Genomic DNA, 19,645 nt, shown 5'->3' on the forward strand with positions numbered 1-19,645 from the left:
TTGGTTCCCGGACTCTTGAGAATCAAGTGTTCTCTGTGAGTGGAGGCTGTCCGGAAAGTCTCCGGTAGGGAGTGAGGCTGCAAGCAGAAAATAAAGGCAGTGCCAGTCAGCTGAGAGTTTGGTTTTCATTGAGATTCCAACCGCCACTCTCTCCCTGCATTCCTTTGTCCCTGGCTATGACCAAGTTCATGGCTGTGTCACCCCTAGTAATCCCTATAATGGGGGCAGTCCTGGGGGAGCTGTGTCTAGTAAGGGGCCAGCCTCTAAACCTCATGGAGTGGCAACAGTTACAGCTTCTTGCCCTGGCAGATGATGGGCTACTTTTGTTTTAAAAAATCATCTCCCAAGTGAGAGGATAAGGAAGCTGGCAGGGCCTGAGGAGGTGCAAGAGACAAGAATGATAGGTGTTGGAAGTGCAGGAAGAGGCTCCCCTTGAAGGTCATGAACTCTTCAAGGGCAGAAGTCGCCTATGAGCTATATGCTAGCAAGCGGAGATTTTAACGATCCATCCAGTTGTGGTATAGTGCTTTGTTTGGCAATGGACTTCCAAGTGGTTCCAGGAACGGCATCACCCAGGTGGGGAGGGGGCGGGTAGCAGGGGAGGAGGCCAAGAGTCAGAAGTTCGTGAATGAACAGGATTGAGGTCAACAGTGGAGAGCAGGCTTCCCTGGGAGTTACAAATTCGAAGTGCTTCAAGTGACAGGGGCCAGGGTACACGGAAACCACTGCATCCCCCGCCGTCCCCCACCCCCCCAATGTTTGCTTCTTGCTGTTGTGGAAACGCTGCAGCTTGTTGGAGTTGCCGTCCCCCTCCCCTCCAATCTATCCTCTGGTTAGGGGTGTGTGAAGCGGAAGGCACTTTGGGGCTTATTAGTATCCAGGGAGACATGGGACTTGTGTTGCTGGGGACCCAAACAGCAAGGGTCTTATCGGCCAACTCCAGCCGAGAAAAGACTGAGGAATTGTCTCACCTAATTACAGGGAATGGCCTTCTTTGTGTTTGCCATTCGCTACGGTTGTCCGATCGCTTTTGATCGCTTTGCTCCATTTGCTGGCTCCAGCCACGCTGGAATTGTGCTAATTAGAAGGGAAGTGGGCAGAGAGATCCTGTCAGGTCCGGTTACTGGTGGGGACAAAGCAGAATATTCTTTGGAGGCAGTGTGTGGTGAGGGCCCCTCGTCCAGCTCTCATTAGGAGAAAGGGTCCGCAGGAGGGGACGGTTCTGGAAGCTTGGCCCGGCTAATGACGTGCTAGAGCAGACATTCTCAACCTGTGGGTCGCAACCCCTTTGGGGCTCAAATGACCCTTTCACAAGGGTCACCTGATTCATAACTAGCAAAATTACATTAGGGAATAGGGAACCAAAAAATTAATGCTGGGATTTTGTTACAACACAACACATGTCCTGGGAAGGAAAGCCAAGCACATCAGCAGAGGCTTGAACCCTGAGACGAGAAGCCAGTACCGCAGGACTCCACTTCCGGGACAAACCCCAAATCAGCAGGTAATGAGAGCTCTGTCTATTCCTGGTGACCTGGGCTGGGTGGAAGGGGGATGAGGAGGACTCACTAGCACAATGAGTTCTGTTAAGGGTGATGTCACTGCGAGGGACTTGTGAGGAATGTGGAACCTTGCCGCTGCTGCCCCGGCCCCCAGTCCAAAGAAGTGAGGCGACGGGTAAAAGAATTGAATGAGAACGTGAGCGTGTGGCTCTGAGCCCCGATGCTGTGCTTTCGCAGGATGCTGCTGTCCAGCCACAGCAGATGCACTGCAGGACGGCTGGCTGTCACCTTGAAAGGCCCTGAGAGGAAGCCATTCCTGATGTTGTTCCTGGTTACCTACTTACTCAGTCGCTCAGCAGGTCAGCCAGCCAAGCACTTCTAGATCACAGAAATCTATTGTCCACCCAGATGCTTTCTTGGAAACAAATGAACCAACGATGAGAAGTGATTCGCTCTCCTTCAAAGGAGATGTTTTCTCTAAGAAGAGGGCTCACTCTGGTCTGGAGCAGGCAAACTGCCAATGGGCGAGAGATTCCCATTTTGCGTCCATCCCATCACCTTGTTTCTTCTTCCCTCTTAGAAGCAATCGCGGTAATCAGCTGTCAGGCAGGCCAGCACTGAGACCCCGTGGTTCTGGCAGCGGAGCGGCTTCCTGCGAGGGGAACATCTTGCAGAGGCGCCGGGTTAGTGGCGTCTCGTCTCCAGTCCCTGCGCAGGGCTGTAAAGGAACTCACACTCAGCGCTTTGCTGGGTGGCCGGGAAGTATTTGTATTCAGTCAGGCATGTTTAATGGGAAGTCTGCAAACAGACACATTTTTACTCGGTCTCCTATAAAAGGGACATGTTTATTATGAAGACACAGAAACCATCATATACAGGGCACAATTCTCTAACATTCTGAAATACATACACGCACACACTACATAAATTTATATTATCAATATAAAAATACATCATTAACATTTCTAAGGATGGCAAATATAAAACCAATAAATATTGCAATTCTAAAACATCTACTTACATTAAGTGCTGGTGAATAAGATGACAATGAAAGAAACAGGCCCAAGCAAACACCAGGAAACCAGCTTCGGGGCTTCAGGTTACAGTCTTAAGTCGGTTTGGGAGAAATCTGCTGATAATCCCAGGTTTCCCCAAGCATTTAAAAGTGCCTGATGCCGTCAACTCTCGAAAACAGAGCCAAAGAAGAACGAGACACGAGGGCACTACTTCTTAAACTCACTCACTCACCTCTCTCACTCACTCACCTCACTTACTCCCTCGCTAACCGTATTCAATGAGATAAAGGAGTGTCAATAAACTTACTGTATATACTCGTGTATAAGCCAGATTTTCCAGCACATTTTTAATGCAGTTTTTGTGGTAAAATTAGGTACCTTGGCTGATATTCGGGTCGGCTTATACTTGAGTATATAGGGTAACCTAAAGCCAAAACCTCTACAAAGTCAAAGCCTCTCTGGAGCACCAGGCAGAATGTATTCCTCTTTCCCTGTCCTCGGTGTCTCGTGATCGGTAAGCGACATGGCATGCATACACACAGGACACACGTGAGAGAAAACCCCAACATGAATTCTAGCCTGGGGAGCATGGCACCACACTGGAGGGCGCTGGATCTTAGCACAGAGACCCAGGGCCAAAAGGTTGACCACTGCTTCACGTGTCCAAACACCATCACACCAAGGCCACTGCCACACAGAAGTTTCTTTCAGACAGTGTAGGACACCACGGGCCAGATGGTCAGGTTTGAACTCAGGACAAATTACTGGCAAAGAGCTTTGTCAGAGGAGCTGTATTGTCAGGAAATCTGTCTCTCTCATGTGTATTTCTGTCAGTGAAGGGTCTGAAATGTGCTGCTGTGGGGGACAAAATATTGCCGCCATCCTGCAGGGCATTTCTTTAAGGGTCATTAGGCTTTCTGGTTTCTAAATCGGGGACAGATTCTCTAGAACTCACTGGGTCCTTCTGCTACTCTCATCCTGGTCTTGAGGTCTAGAACCCAACGTCACCTTGCTGAGCCTTCCCTCTACAAGCCCACGGCATGGGGCACGCGCTGCTCCCACTCACCTGTGCAGGACCTGCAGGCAGGACATGGCGGTGAGCAATGCTTTGGAGAATGTGGGGAACTGAAAAAGCAGCTGTACCGTCTGAGACGACACTGGTTTCTCTGTCGGGATTGTTAGAACCTAGACATACTGGAGAGATCACAGGTTGGGCTGCCTGGATTGGTTCAGATCCTGGTTTCCCTGCATCAGAAATACTTCCTAATAGATCAAGTGCAACTCAAAAGAACACCCCATTGACTTTGCCATGATAGAATCAAATCAGCTCTAAGATTCTGGGGCTCTGGAATCTTGCCCGAAAACAAGGAAGCAGGACTTTAAGCTTTAAGAGCAATACACCCTCTGGTGTTGGCCACATTCCAGGCTAAGATCGTCAAAGTCTGGAAGCTGACTGAGTAACTGCAACGATCCGGATCCTCTCCTCGGGTGGAGCGTATTCTCTTGCTGCCAGCAGTTCTCAGCAGTTCTCAGAGGCAGAGTGCCAGGAGCAGGGAAGGGTGTCGCCCTGGAGTGTACTCCCCAGACTCGCCCGCCGGAGGCAGCAGTGAGGTTGCATGGTCAGAGCTCACTGGGAAGGGAGCACCGCTTCAGTTCCCAGGTCATCCTGTCCACAAGCAGTTGCTACTTCTTGGGCTTCTCTAGGATGTTAAGAAATTTCCCCCGCGTCATCTCTCTGGCTGGAATCACAAAGCAAATGAAAGATGAGTTAAAACCTTAAATATGGAAAGGGGATCACAGGAAGGTAGAATAAAAAAAGCAGATGGGAGTTAGATTAGAGGTCAACTTGGTTATCTGTAAAGATTCAAAGGTCACTCACCTCTGAGGGGAAAAACACACAACTGCCAACTAAAGTATGACACAGCTCCCCTGAGGTTGGCAACTACTAAAAGTGGAGGCCCATTGAGAGAAGACGATCATCAACCCACAAAACACGCCAGAGAACTCCCCTACCCCTGAACATAGCTCAGTACCCACACATTCACTCTCTGGGGGCAGAAGAGGGAGGGAGGAGGAGAGTGGTGTTGCTCCCAGAAGCTAAAATCCAACCAAGGCTTCCCTGAGTTGTTGGTCTCTGGACATTTATAATCTCACCTCAAAATTAGAGATCAGTTACCACCCTCTCAGCAGGGGTCATCCCACGTGCTGTAATATCCTAGGGTTTATATTCCCTCAGTGCAGTTCATCTGGGGAGGGTGTCATAAAGTAGGGTTTATAGAGCTTTGGTCTTCTGTCTCTTGGCATTGTCAGTCCTTAGATATTTAATATAGCTAGGCAGGGTTTATGTGTCTTTCTCCGACTTTCAGGACCATCAATCTTTGGATGCTGTAGTTACCAGAGGGCTTATACAGCTATTTTCCTACATAAGAGGTTCCGGAATGAAAGAAAAGCATTTCTGAATTATAAGGGCCTCTCTAGTGTTCCCTCTAGTGAGCAAAGTCTCACAAAACTTCACAGCCTCTCCTCTCCATCCTCATCCTATAAAGTCATTCCTGCAGCTCTCTCAAATGGATTTATTAGTGCTAAACATTTCCGGATCGCTGGCTCTGAGGTCAGAAGCCTCTGTCCATGCAGCAGGCACGAAGCAGACTGTCCTACTAGGTCTCAAGAACCTGTCTCCATCCTGGGTAAAAGAGAGAGGCTAGTTCTAGAGGTTTTTGCAACCACGCTGCAGAGCAAGGACAGGCAGGTGGGGGCCCTCTCCTCTCAAGAACATGTCTCCATCTTGGTCAAAGAAGTTAGGTGGCTCGTGGGGCCCCTGAAAGGAGAAGGACCTTCACCCTCGCCTCCTTGCTTCTGTTCCCAAGTCCACCCAAGTGGTGCTGGATGAAGGGGCTCCTGCCTGTTTAATCATCCCTTACTGATTGGCACATGACAAAATAAAACATGGCGGAGTTAGTCTTGGTATCTGCCGACTGGGTGAGTGATAATAAGAGCAGACTTCCACAACGTCTGGAAAGTGGAATTAAAAGATAGTAAAACATTTTTACAATTTTTTTGAAGCTCCCCTCATACACAAAAGAACCAGCACCACGTGGAACACCTTAAATGTTAGTCTTTTCCTCCTCCTGCAGGCAAGTAATAAGACCAGCTCCTGGTTCCCCATACTCTGCATCATGGGATTCCTTTTCAATGTACCTTGCTTATCTGTCAAGAGAAATTAGTTCCCTGGATGGAAATGATGTCAGGGGAATGGAGAAGAAAGCTGGGGATAAAAGCCTACCTACCCTAGAGGAAACCCAAGCAAGCAAGTGGTTTTGTCTACATGGGCTTCTTTCAGAGGACAGAAGGTCTGAACTCAGGTTAATTAAGCCCCAGCCCCAGAGTTTTGCAGCTGGGTAAGATCTCTGAGCCTCGAGTTCACCAGGGTGGGAGAGTGGAGAAAAAACCGAGGAGCTGATACCAAGGGCTCAAGTAGAAAGAAAATGTTTTGAAAATGATGGCAACATGTGTACAAATGTGCGGGATACAATGGATGTATGGGTTATTATAAGAGCTGTAAGAGCCCCCAATAAAATGATATAATTAAAAAAAAACTTAAAAAAATAAAACATCTGAGTCTCAGTTTCCTCATCTGTAAAATGGGGAGCATGTTAATGCTGTCTCATGTTTCTCTTGGATACAGAACAGTAATGGATATGCTTGATAAAAGGGTTATCACTAACCTAACACTTTTCAGGAGCAGATGAGTAGTCTGTGAGTGGTGATAAGCAACCTCAAAACCCCTTCCTTGGACTCTCTCAGCCTGATCCTCTAGGGATTTACCGTACTTTCAAGCAGAACAAGTCTCACCGTTTATTTCTATGGGGTGGGTACTGGTTTCTTGAGTGATTATTATGGATTTTTTAAGCACTGTACTAAGTGATCCTGCAACTGGTTAGAAGCAGCAGCTCTGGAAAGCAGGCATGAACCAATACAAACACTCTACTAGGCAAAACCAAGCCTTTCTCCCCAAATCCTAGACCTTGGATACACCACTGATCTTACTCTACTAATTATGAGATTAAAGATCTCTGTTGCTGCCTTGAATATCTCTTGATTCTCTACAGGTTTTGTCTTCTCCAAATGAGAGAATGGTCAATGTTTCATGACTCAGAATAAAAAGAGAGCCCATCTATTAAAGGGATCAAAAGAGTCTATAAGGGGAAATAAATGGCTATTCCAAAGTCTCCCGGTGGCAAGCTCTCATTGAATTTAACCAATCCTTTTCAAGAACTCCTCTTCCACTCAATCATTCCTCCCCCTCCAACCTAATCCAAGTACACAGAGAGTAAGAAACCACTGTAAAAATAGAAGTAATTCAAAAGCCATCATCTTCTCCACGTGAGCAGAGAAAGTTTGCCTACTCGCCAGTCCCATATAGGAGATATACGAATGCATGACACAGGCGCTCCCTAAAAGAGGGCTGTGCCCTATAAATCAGCTCCAAAGCACCAGCCCCTTTTAGCGCCCAGAGAGATTGCTGTGGGTTGGGGGCTGCTCCAGAGCGAGTGCCCTCCTGTTTGCTTGTCATCAGCGATGTTAACATTTCTGATTAATTCACATACCCCTCGTTTTATCCCTCATTTCTTTACCCTTGCTCTCCTGCCATGTGAAGGCCCGTACCGACCTGCCACGGCAATCATCAGCCGCAACCGTACCCCCATGCCGAGTGGAATTGTTTAGTGATGCCAACCGCGCTTTTAATTTGCAAGACATCAGACACAGAGGTAATTTATACCAACATCTGTTCATTTTTGACTTCTGAAACAAACTCACACATGCTGCTACAAAATCCCATTAGGAGTAGGTAGACAGCCTTCTGCTACTATTCTGCATTCCTCTTCTCCACAACACACACACACACACACACACACACACACACACACACACACACCTACACCTTCTAGAATAGTTTTATATGTAAATGCGTTTTACTTAAAAAACAAAACACCACAACGCCCTCTCCACCAAGAATTCCGAATCTCTGGAGGGGAGAAGAGGATCCCTAAGGGATGGCTATGGCTGCTCGCAGAGGAGAGAAAGCAATCCCCATCCCTTATTGAGCTTTTGCTTGTCTTCTCCCTAACAGCATGAAGGCTGTAGTTAAGGTTACATGGTCCTGAGTTTGGCAATTCTAGTCCCTCCCTTCTCTTCTGGTTCTTTACACATGTTACAGAGAAAAAATCCTAGGGAGTTTCACCTAAGTCAGTCAAATGGGTTGACTACACTCAATTCTGGATTTCTTCTCTGGGATTACAAGAGTCAACAGGAAGAAACCACTGCCTACCACATCCTAGCCATTGGCTGATAATACCGTGTGCATGTCCCGCACAAGGGAAACGTGACCTCCACACTCAGTCCTGAATGGCAGGCCCTTCTCTGCAGTGCGGGGAACACACACTGGGAGATCCTTAATGGAGATGGTCACCACAGGGCCAACACATGAACTGCTGCAGTGTGGGCAAAGGAACCACGGAGACCCTCCTAAATGGATCAACTACAATCAACTTGAGGTTTATTCTGTTGTGTGTTGTGTCGTTCCCCCTCCTGCGTGGGGGGGGGGGCCCTTTCTCAAGAGTTGTCGGTCAGGTTCATGGCAGCTGTAAATAGCTGGCTATAATACGTAGAGAGGTCAGGGCTGACGGGAGGGCTCTATTCTGCAGGCTGGGAAGTGGTGTGTGGCTTCATCTCTGCTTGAGACCTTCCAGACACCTTCCCCTCAGCCTTGCCTCTGCTCCCTTTCCATGCGGACTCTCCCCAGACTGTCTCCTTGGCAGTAAATTTTCGAGTGGCTGGTTGAAAGAGACTCGGTGGTACAGATTGATTTCTCACCGGTGAGGGGATGAGGGATTACCAGAGGCACCCTGGCTAACGAGATTGGGTGCAGACTCCCTCTGAGACCGGCCCTCTCTGCCAGGGCTCTGCACCTTTCACCCATGACATATGGGTTTCATTACAGAAAGATTTTCCAGATTATAACTTTGAGGCAATTGCCTGATAGAATTCTGCCCAGCTTTTACATAGGGAACAACACAAAGATTAGGTAACTTCTTTTTTCGACTAAGTAACTTTTTAATGAAATGAAAGAAACACCTAATATTTGGCTTCAATTCGAAGGCAAACTCCCTTTTTAAGTTATTTCTGCACCTGAGTAGAATCGGGGGTGGGGAAGAGTTCCCTTTCGCTGGTTCTCCTATGTCCCAGGGAGCAACCAAGGGCCATCTCTGGGAACCTTGGCTATCCGGGGAGACTGAGACAGAAAAGGCAGGGTAGCATTGGGAAGCAGTAGACACCAGTCCAAACACTAGCTGGGTTTGGACCCCAGCTCCTTTCCTGACCCTGGGCCACTCCGGACAAGTCATCCTAGTCTTTTTTTACTCTGACCTTCAGTTTCCTCATCTGTTCAGGGGAGAATATTACCCAAAAGTCACAAAGACATTCTGGAAATGGTAACTACTGTGTAACCTGTAAAGTAAGAATTTCACTTAGACAAGATGCTTCACACTTAATGAGAGAATTATCCAGGATGCATTTATTTTAATGCATTCCTACATAAAAGGAGCCCTGGTGGAGTAGGGTTGTTAACTCAATGGCAGGGGTTCAAACCCACTAGCCACTACTCAGGATTACAAAGAGGCTTTCTCCTTCTGAAAACCCATGGGGCATTTCCACTGTTCTAAAGGGTTGTTTTGAGTTGGCACAGACTTCCTGGCTGTGAGTTTGATTGAGCTTGGGTATAACGACAGTAGTATGTACTGGCATATAGCAACTAGTCATGGGAAAACTACAAAACTGTCTTTGGTTTGACACTGATAAATGAAAAACACCGAATTTCTCCAAACAAACTATGCAAAGATTTTTGTTAAACAGAGGGAATAAAATAATTTACTGAAAACTAAAGCGAAATGCTGAACGAATGAACTAATGGGAAAAGGGGACAGTATTTTCCTACATTCAATTTCCATTTGGTATCGATCAAAACATATCATGGGCTATTAGGTGGTTTTTTTTTTTTTTTCTTTAGGGCAGCAATATATCTGTGCACCAGTTATTTTGGGTGCAATAAAGGAATAAAGAACAACAAAAACTCACTTCCGAGTCAATTCTGACTCACAGAGACCCCCTAGCACAAAGTAGAACTGCTTCTTGTGGGCTTTCGAGACTGAAACTCTTTATGGCAGTAGAAAGCCTCATATTTCTCCTATGAGGCAGCTGGTTGTTTCAAATTGTTGACCATGTGGTTAACAGCTTAACACGTAATCTCTATACCACCAAGGCTCCTCCAATAAGTGATTAGGGAAAGGGAAGATTAAAGAACAAATTACATTGCAGCAGTCAGGAGGTGGTAGAACCAAATTGCAGTCTTCTAATTGAGAATGTCTTCTTGAGTTCTGGAGTTAAGGAGCAGGTTCCCTCTGTGGTGGACACTGCCAACCTTCTGCCGGAACACATCAACTATATCTTCGGGCTGTATTTCCAACCATGCAGGTTTGTCTGTTTCATTAACTGGCTGATGATCATATTGGAATCTGTCCTGCTTTATTGATAAATCCTGTCATTCACAATAGGCTTTCATCAGTGTACTGAGTCGTGTAGGCCTCTTAACTTTACCCTGCCCCACAGAGCCATCCTGCCCCGCCATCTCCAAATTAGTTTGATCACTGCTTTTGGTCCTGATGCTTTATTGGGTTTCCGCATCGACCACAGAAAGCGCCAAAGTCTCCAGTTACCGTTTCACAAAGGGGAAACAGGGTCGGGCCAAATGAGTACACAAACAGCACATGCAGGAGCAACAGGAGAAAGACGCCTACAACTGTTTTTTAAAAAGATCTTCAACCGCAAAGCAAACAGTAACATGAATCTGTCACACGCGTGCTCCAGAGGATTGACCCTGCAGGGTAACGGAGGGGTGGGGGGCAGCTCAACTATACGAGCAGCTACTTCTAGCAAAGAAGAACACATATAATCCTAGTGAGTTTCATTTACATTGGTGTTTATTTAATTAGATTCCTAGAAGAAGCTTTGTAAAAATGTTTTGCTCTTTTAACACACACACACACACACACACACACACACACACACACACACACACACACACACACGCTTTCTAGAACCTTGAATCAATTCTAATAATGATTTGAGGAATCCACTAGTACTTGGTATGTGTTGTGCAGAAGAGAACCATGAAGGGGTTGGGGAAATACAGTAAAGAGTCAAATCCGTCACACTGCGCACTAGGTATTAGGGAAGACATGCTTCTGACAGACAGGGACTGTGCCCAAAAGTAACCTGACCTATGAGAAGAGGTGAGCTGTCCGCGGGTATTTGGGAGGGCTGGAGGAGACAGGAAAGCCAGGTGAGCTCTACTACTCTCCTCTCTCCCAGAAGTGGAAGTCTTCCTGTCGTCCTGGCAGAGGCAAGAGAAAGCAGTGCAGCTGGCCAGGCGAGGAGTCGTCAACAGACTCCAGTTCACTGAAATCACTATCATGCGATCAATAATTCAAGCCAAGGACTAGGCACTTTTCCACACCTCTGACGTGAGAGCAGCTGGTGCTGGTGCCACTGGATAAGACGAGATATTGGGGAGCCTCATTCCATGGGGACACTTGGTGGTCCTCCACAGGCAACAAAACTGGAATACGGTCTGCTGACCATTCTCAGTCAGCCCTTGATGGAAAGTGAATAAAAATCAGAGTTTGGGGTGGAAACCTAACTTTTCTCTAAAAATTAAAAATACTATGTGAAGGCCAGTAGTATAGCCTTGCAACTTTTGCCAGAAGTTCTTTGGGCATAAACATTGCAAAAAGGGGGCGCACCACCCTCCGAATCCTCCACACAGCTTTTTTTGAGGGCACCTTTTTCATATTAAGGAGCCCTGGTGGCATAGTGGTTACACGTTGGGCTGTGATCTGCAAGGTTTGCAGTTGGAAACCACCAGCTGCTCCTTGGGAGAAAGATGGGGCCTTTCTCTCCTGGTAAAGAGTTCCAATCTCGGAAACTCACAGGGCAGTTTGACTTGCCCTACAGGGTCGCCATGAATCAGCACTGACCCGATGGCAGTGAGTCTGTTGGTTTTGTGTGTCCTCATATTCTGTTAGATGTTGTGGCTCTAACTGAATTCTTCCAAAAGCGCGAGGTGGCTAGGACTTCAGTGATCCCTACAATCATAACTTTGTATCAAACATCACCCCCCTAATGCCACCCCCATCCCACCATTCACATTATATCCCATGTCCACAGACTGATCCAAGAAGAAATATGGAAAAGGCCAGGATTCAAGATTCAGGTAAACAAATTTGGACAGTTACAATATGGAAAATAATTTTAATGGCTTTTCACAACAGGGAGAAAAAAAAAGGGGGGAAAGAAATATCCGCCAACAGATTTATTCTCAGGATATAAAACATGAAGCAGTTACATAAAATACAGGACATGTCAGCCATGATGCCTGGAGATTGAAGGCAGAAGGAGAAGAATCTTAATTGTCAGGCATTTGAAAAATGCTGTATTCAGGTGAAAGCCGGTGTTTCTCCATCAACTCCTCGTGCTGCCCTCTCCTGAAAGTCATCAGGACTAGATTTCAACAGGTAATCCTTTTCTCTATCAGACAAAGACAAACAGCGGCAACCCCCCCCAACACACACACACACACACACACACACACACACACACACACCCCACTTGTGTTCAAGAAATGAGAGCTAACAACTCTTTGCGCTTCACAACCTAGTTCATACATCTGCTTGTTCCCTTTTCAAGGGTAAAACAACTGAGTGAAAGGCAAGGAGATCAAAAGCAATGGAATAATACTCTTGGGGCTAGAACTTTTATTAAATACTCATAAATTTGTGCTGAGCATTCATGCTTCGGGGTCTTTACATAGTAATATATCTGGTGAAACACTTATTATGACCCAACAGCTAGTAGCTTTACACAGTCTTAATTTCCTCATCCATAAAGTGAGAACAGCAATAATCATCTATCATGTAAGGTGAAGATGGAATAACAACTTGTCACAGTGACTTGATCAGTACACCACATATTTTGCCCCAAGTCCCATGGAGTAGCAGTCATAGGTCAGATTCCATGCTCAGGAAGAGCAGACCAAGATCAACATAAAGATAATTTCATGAGTTGGACAATGATCCCAGCTTGATCTCTCTCTCTCATTCCAAGGTTCTGGTTGAAGCCAGACAGGGCTTTCAACTTGGGTTAGAAACTGCAGTCTCGAAAACTCATGGCAGTGAGTTTAGGGTAAGTTTAGGGGCAGAAGCTAAAGGCAGAGGAGGATGAACACCCAGTTTTCCTGACCCGCAGAGCAGGGAAAGAGTTACATCTTCAACTGAAAAGCCAATAAAAACCTCTCTTGATTATAATTTAGATAAGAACCACTGGATTGAATAATAATGTCTGAAACTCCCCTGGCTGTTTCACCTTGAGACGTCCATCACTGGGTTAAACATGATGCTAATTGCATTTGGATTGATTAATTTCTCTCACTCCTGTCTATTCGAATAACGCTTAACAAAATAATCATAGCACCCAGAGCCAAATCTTTTCCGTCAAAGGGATGAAGCCATCAGAACAGGCAGAGATGAAAGAAATGAAGATGACCCGTAATTACTGCTACGGTGATATCATTACCATATTACACAAAATGAGTGTGGGGGGAGGGGGAGTGGAGGAAGGAGGGACTGAGATTATTTATTTTTTTAAATGGAGCCCTGCATCCTAAGAATACAGATTTGACATCAAGTGGAGCACAGAGAATTATAGAAGTTTAGAAAAATACAAATCTTGCTCATGAAATTGCAAAATTCTGCAAACACTGAGGTTCAAGATACATCAAGTATCTTGGACTGTGAACAGGTATTATTCACGCCACTATTTTTTCATCACAGTACACTGTGTATGACTTGCATAGAGATTTAAGAGGCTGTCTTCATGCCAAGAACATTCCCACCGTTACTAGAGAATTTTTCTTTAAGCCAGTGAACAATTTCATTTGACTTTACTATTGTTACAGGTAGCCTTGTTAGTTCGAAGTCACACCTGGACCCGAGCATGAATTTAGTTTCACTCATTAGCCAAAAAGAACAGAATTTTCCCCTACAACTGCTTGAACTTGGCAACAACAACAACTCCCCTCACCCCTCAATTTTTTTTGGGGGGTGGTTGTTGTTGTTGCCAAGTTCAAGCAGACATAACCAAAGACCTTGAGAAATTTTTTTTTGGATGGCTCAGGACTTTAACCTCAGAGGACAACTTAATTGGCAACACAAAGCTCCTATTCTGCATGCTAGTGAGGTGAGGCGTGTCTGGGTCTTAGAAGTACATGAGCAGTGATCCAAGATACAATTATTAATCTCCACTTGTCAGGAGCACAAATAAAAGGAAAAGTCACAGCCTCAGAGACGAGAACGAGTCTACAGGCCTATACAAGCCTCATCGCCGCCAACACCAGAAGAGCTGATGTGCCGAGCTCGCCTACTCACTGTGCATGAGGGCCACAGTAGGTAGACTGACAGAACAGAACTTAGATTATTGGAAAGTCCAGACTTATAGGACCAGCTGAAATTAGAGGGCTCCTTGGACTACTAGCCTGGGATAGTCTTTAAATCTTGGGCTGAAACTGAGCCTTCAAGTCACTTTCTAGTGAAATAACAGATTAGGCCACAAAAGAAAAGATATTATTGGGGGAACCAATCACAATGATCTACATATAATCCCTTCCTAGGGGGGTGTACAACAGAAAAGTGGGTGAAGAGAAACAGTGGTTGGTGTAAGACTGGGGGGGGGATTTATAAAGTATCAAGGGTTCATGAGGGATAGAGGATGGGGGAGGGGGGAATGAGGAGCTGATATCAAGGGCTCAAGTAGAAAGAAAATGTTTTGAAAATGATGGCAACATATGTACAAATGTGCTTGATACAATGGATGGATGTCTGAATTGTGATAAGTGCTGTAAGAGCCCCCAATAAAATGATTTAAAGAAAAAAAAAAAAGACATTATCCCTGAGAAGGAGCTCCAGTGAAAAACAATCTACCTTAATTAGACTCAAAGGTTAACAAGCACTCTAAAGAAAAGATAAGAAGATAAAGGAGACAGGGAAATTATAGAAAGTATTGGAAAGAGAACCACCAGAAAGAAATGAAAGAGACTGCTGACACATTATGAAAAATGTTAACACTAGGTGGCCATCTTTGGTAAATGACATCCTATTGGGCCTAAGTTTCTTCATCTGCACCTGAGTTGTGGGCTTAAAGATCCTTATGGCTCTTTACATAATCCTGAACAATGTTTTGGTTCTCAAATTTGCTAAAGTCAAACAGATATTTGTGAAGTGTTATCGTTTTATAGCCTAGACATAGCCGGGGAATATTTTCGTCATGCTAGTTGAAATAGAGAACCGTAATGCTGACTCAGTGACCCCTTTGTGGGTTCATGGGAGTAGAAAGCCCAGTCTTTCTCCCACGGAGCTGATGGTGATTTTGAACTGCCATCCATGAGGATCGCAGCCCAAATGTGTGACCACTATACCATTAGGGGTCCCACAGAATAATACCAGACATATAAGTGGTTAACTCTATAGTTATTGAAATAATTAATTCATGTGAAGAAAAGAGAATTCTGCTTTTTCACTTTTTAATTAAGTACCATGGATAACAACTTTTTATTTTAGCAAAATTACACAGCAATTCTACTTCTAGAAAGCTATCCAAAGACATGCCAGTAAAGATATTAAGTGAGGTCTTTATTTCCTATCCATTTCTGTCATTTGAAAGAACCCAAATGTCCATTATTACAGAGGGGATTGGTGGAATACACTATGATGTAATTATATGACAGAGGACTTGTTAGTTGCCATCACGCTGATTCTGACTGTAAAAAGGAATGAAGGAGATCCTATACATAGTACAAAGAGACCTCCAAACATACTGATGAGTGGCAAAAGTATGTGGAGTAGTGGCAAATCTGTGCATTTGCTTATGTTTTTAAAGAGAGACAAAGGAAGAAGTAAATTAAATGAATGAAAGGGAATGGGGATGAAAGGGAGAGATGGACAACACACTTTTTATCGTCTCTATTTTTTACTTCAGGATAAACAAAAGACAAACACACCGACAGGGAGCCAATTCTGACTCAGAGCCTCCCTGTAGAACCTGAGAGTCCCCGAGGCTGTGTGTACGTCTTCATGGAAGCAGAAGGCCTCCTCTTCCTACCACAGAAAGATTAGTGGGTACAGGGTTCCACCCTTTTAGCAGATTAGCAGCCTCCTGGTTAACCCACCGCACCACGAGGGTTCCTTTGGCATACTTATGTACATATTTTCTATAATTAAAAATCAAAAATAGTTAAAGCACACACAGAAAAACCCCTAAAAACTAAAATAAGTTGAAAATGTGAATCTAAAGTTTGGCATAACCGTGCAGTAAAATTTTAAGTAAATTGATAAAAAACATATTCTGACTATACATCCCCAGCAGCACGCTATCTTGCGCTAAAAAGGAAGTTAGAAACTTTAAGCTGTATTTAAAATTCATACTCTTTTAAAGCTACTTTTTACTGTAAGATAAAGAAAATAATTTACTTAGTTATTAGGAACCAAGATTTTCAATGTGAGAGTAACTATATAACACTGTAAATCATGTTAGATAAAAATCCTTCAATACCTTTAATTTGAATTGCACATACTGGTAGGAATGCCTGATTTAATTTTTCTATTAAAAAATGTTTATACACACACACAGCTCAGAAGTAATGATTGTTCAGTAACAGTAAACACTATTACTGCCCAGATTCCCACTAAAAGGTACCAACCATGGCTCTTTGGAGAAATAGATGATTCTAAGTTCTGGAGAAGGAAATATATACATCAAACCAGGAATATCCTGACATACCTTCAAGAAAGATTAGTAGGGTCACATCAAAAGACAGAGGAGCCAACTTGGAGCGGCATCTTCTAACTAAATATGGGACAATGATTGTAACAGACTGAAACACATCCAACAGAAACACCCATTACATTCTTTTAAAAATGTGGTAACTCCTACAAGGCATATAACCCCATTTTCTTCAATTATCTAATGGGGGTGAGGTGATGTGAGTAGTTTAGGTGTAGAGGGGATTCAAAGAGACACCTATGATTCATGTCAAACAAGTGTAGTGCATAGACTGCATGTCTGGATTCTAATTCAAACAAACTGCAAAATACAATTGAACATGGATTACTTTGGTTTTCTGGGTGAGATGAAAAGAGTGCTGTTAAAAAAGACTCTAGAAAAAAACATGAGAATAACAACAAAAATTGTGATGTAAGGGGATAAAGACAGGGCTATGACAGCAAATGTTAGCCATTCTTGAGGCTGGGGGATGTGTGCATGGGCTCCGTGGAGCATTCTGAGTCAGTACATGTACAAACATTTCCACAGTAAAAAGAAGACCTCACCAAATGCTTCTCTTGGACTACACATATGTAGTACATACAGACGGACTACGTACAGTTCATCATATATCCAGAAGACCAGAAGCAACAGGAATGACTGGACTACTGAGGGAAGAATAATAGACTAGACAGAGAACCAGGGTGGGGATAATGGATAGACAGAAGCCATGGATGTTTATTTTCATCTTTAAAATCTTTGGATGAGGAGTAAATCATACACTATCAAAATATCAAAAGCAGATCATACTTGTACATAATTTTTTTTAACGAGCAGACTCCCCTATAGATGCAGTCTTGGAAAGCCACTGGGGTAGTTCCACTCGCTCAATAGGGTCACAATGAGTCTGAATTTTGCTCTTTTTTGTTTGTTTGTTTTTAAATACTTTTATTAGGGGCTCTAACATCTCATCACAATCCATACATTCCTCCAATGCGTCACGCACATTTGCACATATGCCGCCATCATTGTTTTCAAAGTATTCTCTTCCCACCTGAGTCCGATATCAGCTCCCCATTTCTTCCCATTGCCCCGCCCCTCCATCCCTCACGAGCCCTTGATAAGTTAGGTTATATTTTCCATATCGTCCATCGTCCTCCTTGATCCTTGTGATCGATTCCCCCCCTTTCCCCCCACCCTCCCCTAATCCTGGACACTCTGTGTTGCGGATGTTTGTTTATGCAGTCTTAACAGCAGTCTATCACGAGGTATTTCCTTTAGTTGTACCAGAGGGTGGATTTGAACCACCAACTTTTAGGTTAGCAGTGGAACACAAACCATTTACACCACTGGTTTGCCCTCAAGTAATCAACAATCAGGTACACAACTGATTACCACACTAATATCCTATTTCACCTGGTGGATCTGAACTCTGGATTTCATTAACCACTCGCAGTGCCCAGGAACTCCCTGGATGGTGAAGACAGTCTGCAACTGGCTGCTAATCTAAAGGTTGGCGGTTTGAACTCACGCAGAAAATCTCTGGAAAAAAGGCCTGGCTTCCATAAAAGTTACAGCCAAGAATATCCTATGGAACAGTTCTACTCTATAACAGGGTAACATCAACCTCGAAGGTAACACTTGTAAAACATGCAATAAGCTTTAATTGAAAAACAAAAGTTTTTCCTCTAAAAATCATAGGAACCTAAAGATACGACAATTACTGTCTTCATTTAATTATGAACTTTTAAAGATTAACATCAAAATCAGGTTAGAACTGATGTGTCTAGATGAAGGACCGACTTAAGAAGTCACAGGCAGTGTTTAATTTCCTTGTGAGTAGAAGTAATTAACCGTCTGTATTTCAAAGTATCTTATTTTGAAGATCCTACGCAATTTTATGTACAACGATTCACAACTTATTGTAACACAAAGTATCCTCAGAACAGAAATGACATTACCCTGCATATAATAAACTACATCACTGGAGCTCCACAGCTTAACCTGCACATGGTTTCAAACACAGGGCCACTGAGTCAATCGCTACCTACAGCAACCCTCTAAGATAGGGTAGAACCACTCCAGTACATCTTTACAGGAGTAGATAGCCTCAACTTTCTCCCATTAAGCCGCTGGTGGGCTTGAACCACTGACCTTATGATTAGCAGCCCAACACTTATCCACTGCACAAGAGGTCCTTTTGTACATAGTTAATCTAAAATAAATAGGTGTTGAATGAAAGAATACTCTTTTTTTAAGAATAGACTCTTATACTGACTTATGTTACCTAGCCTCTTTAATTTTGTCTCCAGTTGTCAGTAGTTGTAACTAATTTCTAACAGAGGAAGTGGGGGTTTATTTTATTATAATATGATCATAAAGTATATTACCGTAAAGCAAAAAAAAAAAATAGACAATAGGAGGAAGAGGTAGCAAAAGGGAAGACAACTGCTCTTCAAGAACAACGACTATTCAACCTAAGGATCAGAACTGTTACCCAAAGGCAACTCTTCCTCTGTTGTCATACACTCTGCTCAATGCTAAGGTTATAACACAATCCTTACCTTTGAGACTCTTGAGATATCAGTCTGGTAAGTAAGTATCAAATTATTTCATAAAATCTGTAAGACTAGTATGCAATACATTATGAGGGCAAAATCAGAAATAACTAATTATGTAGAAGGAAAAGCTTTGAAAGTTGGGGAACACCTACACTTGAGTTAACTTCTTTTTAAAGCTTTCTAACTAGATGTAGAACAAAACTTGAAAATCAATCAATCAATCAGGCTTAGTGGTCAGAGCCCTGGGGAGCCTCTGAGGTTAGTCTCAGGTCTGGAAATGAACTAACCCCACATGGCTCAATTTTTAGCCAAATGATAGGATTATGAGGGAAACAATAACACTGTGGAGGCATGCACACTTTAGAATAAACAACCACCTGAGCTCCAAAGGGCAGCATTTACCCACAACAATATTCAGAAGGGTTAGGAAAGAGGATGAATGGAAACAGGAAACCAGGGAAGGAAGTGGGATAAGTGATGTTTCATTGTGGGGATCGCAATCAATGGTATGAAACACAATGTGTATGAACTGTTAAATGGAAAACAGCCCTACTCTATAGATGTACATTCAATTAACATATTAAAAAATCATTTTATTGGGGGCTCATACAATTCTTATCACAATCCATTCATCCATCCA

General features: G+C 43.9%; 1 protein-coding gene across 1 annotated transcript in view; it reads right to left on the reverse strand.

Moving 5' to 3' along the window:
* Positions 1-2,328: 2,328 nt before the first annotated feature.
* Positions 2,329-19,645, reverse strand: part of LIN52 (lin-52 DREAM MuvB core complex component) — a 118,245-nt gene continuing 100,928 nt past the window's right edge. Inside the window, exon 6 of the mRNA XM_004698711.2 lies at positions 2,329-4,257. Within this exon, the coding sequence (XP_004698768.1) occupies positions 4,202-4,257 (56 nt within the window). The 3' untranslated portion in view covers positions 2,329-4,201. The remainder of the gene's footprint in view (positions 4,258-19,645) is intronic.

This window comes from Echinops telfairi, unplaced genomic scaffold (assembly GCF_000313985.2).
Source record: "Echinops telfairi isolate 266 unplaced genomic scaffold, ASM31398v2 ScPeMD7_18;HRSCAF=68, whole genome shotgun sequence".
Lineage (NCBI taxonomy): Eukaryota > Metazoa > Chordata > Mammalia > Afrosoricida > Tenrecidae > Echinops > Echinops telfairi.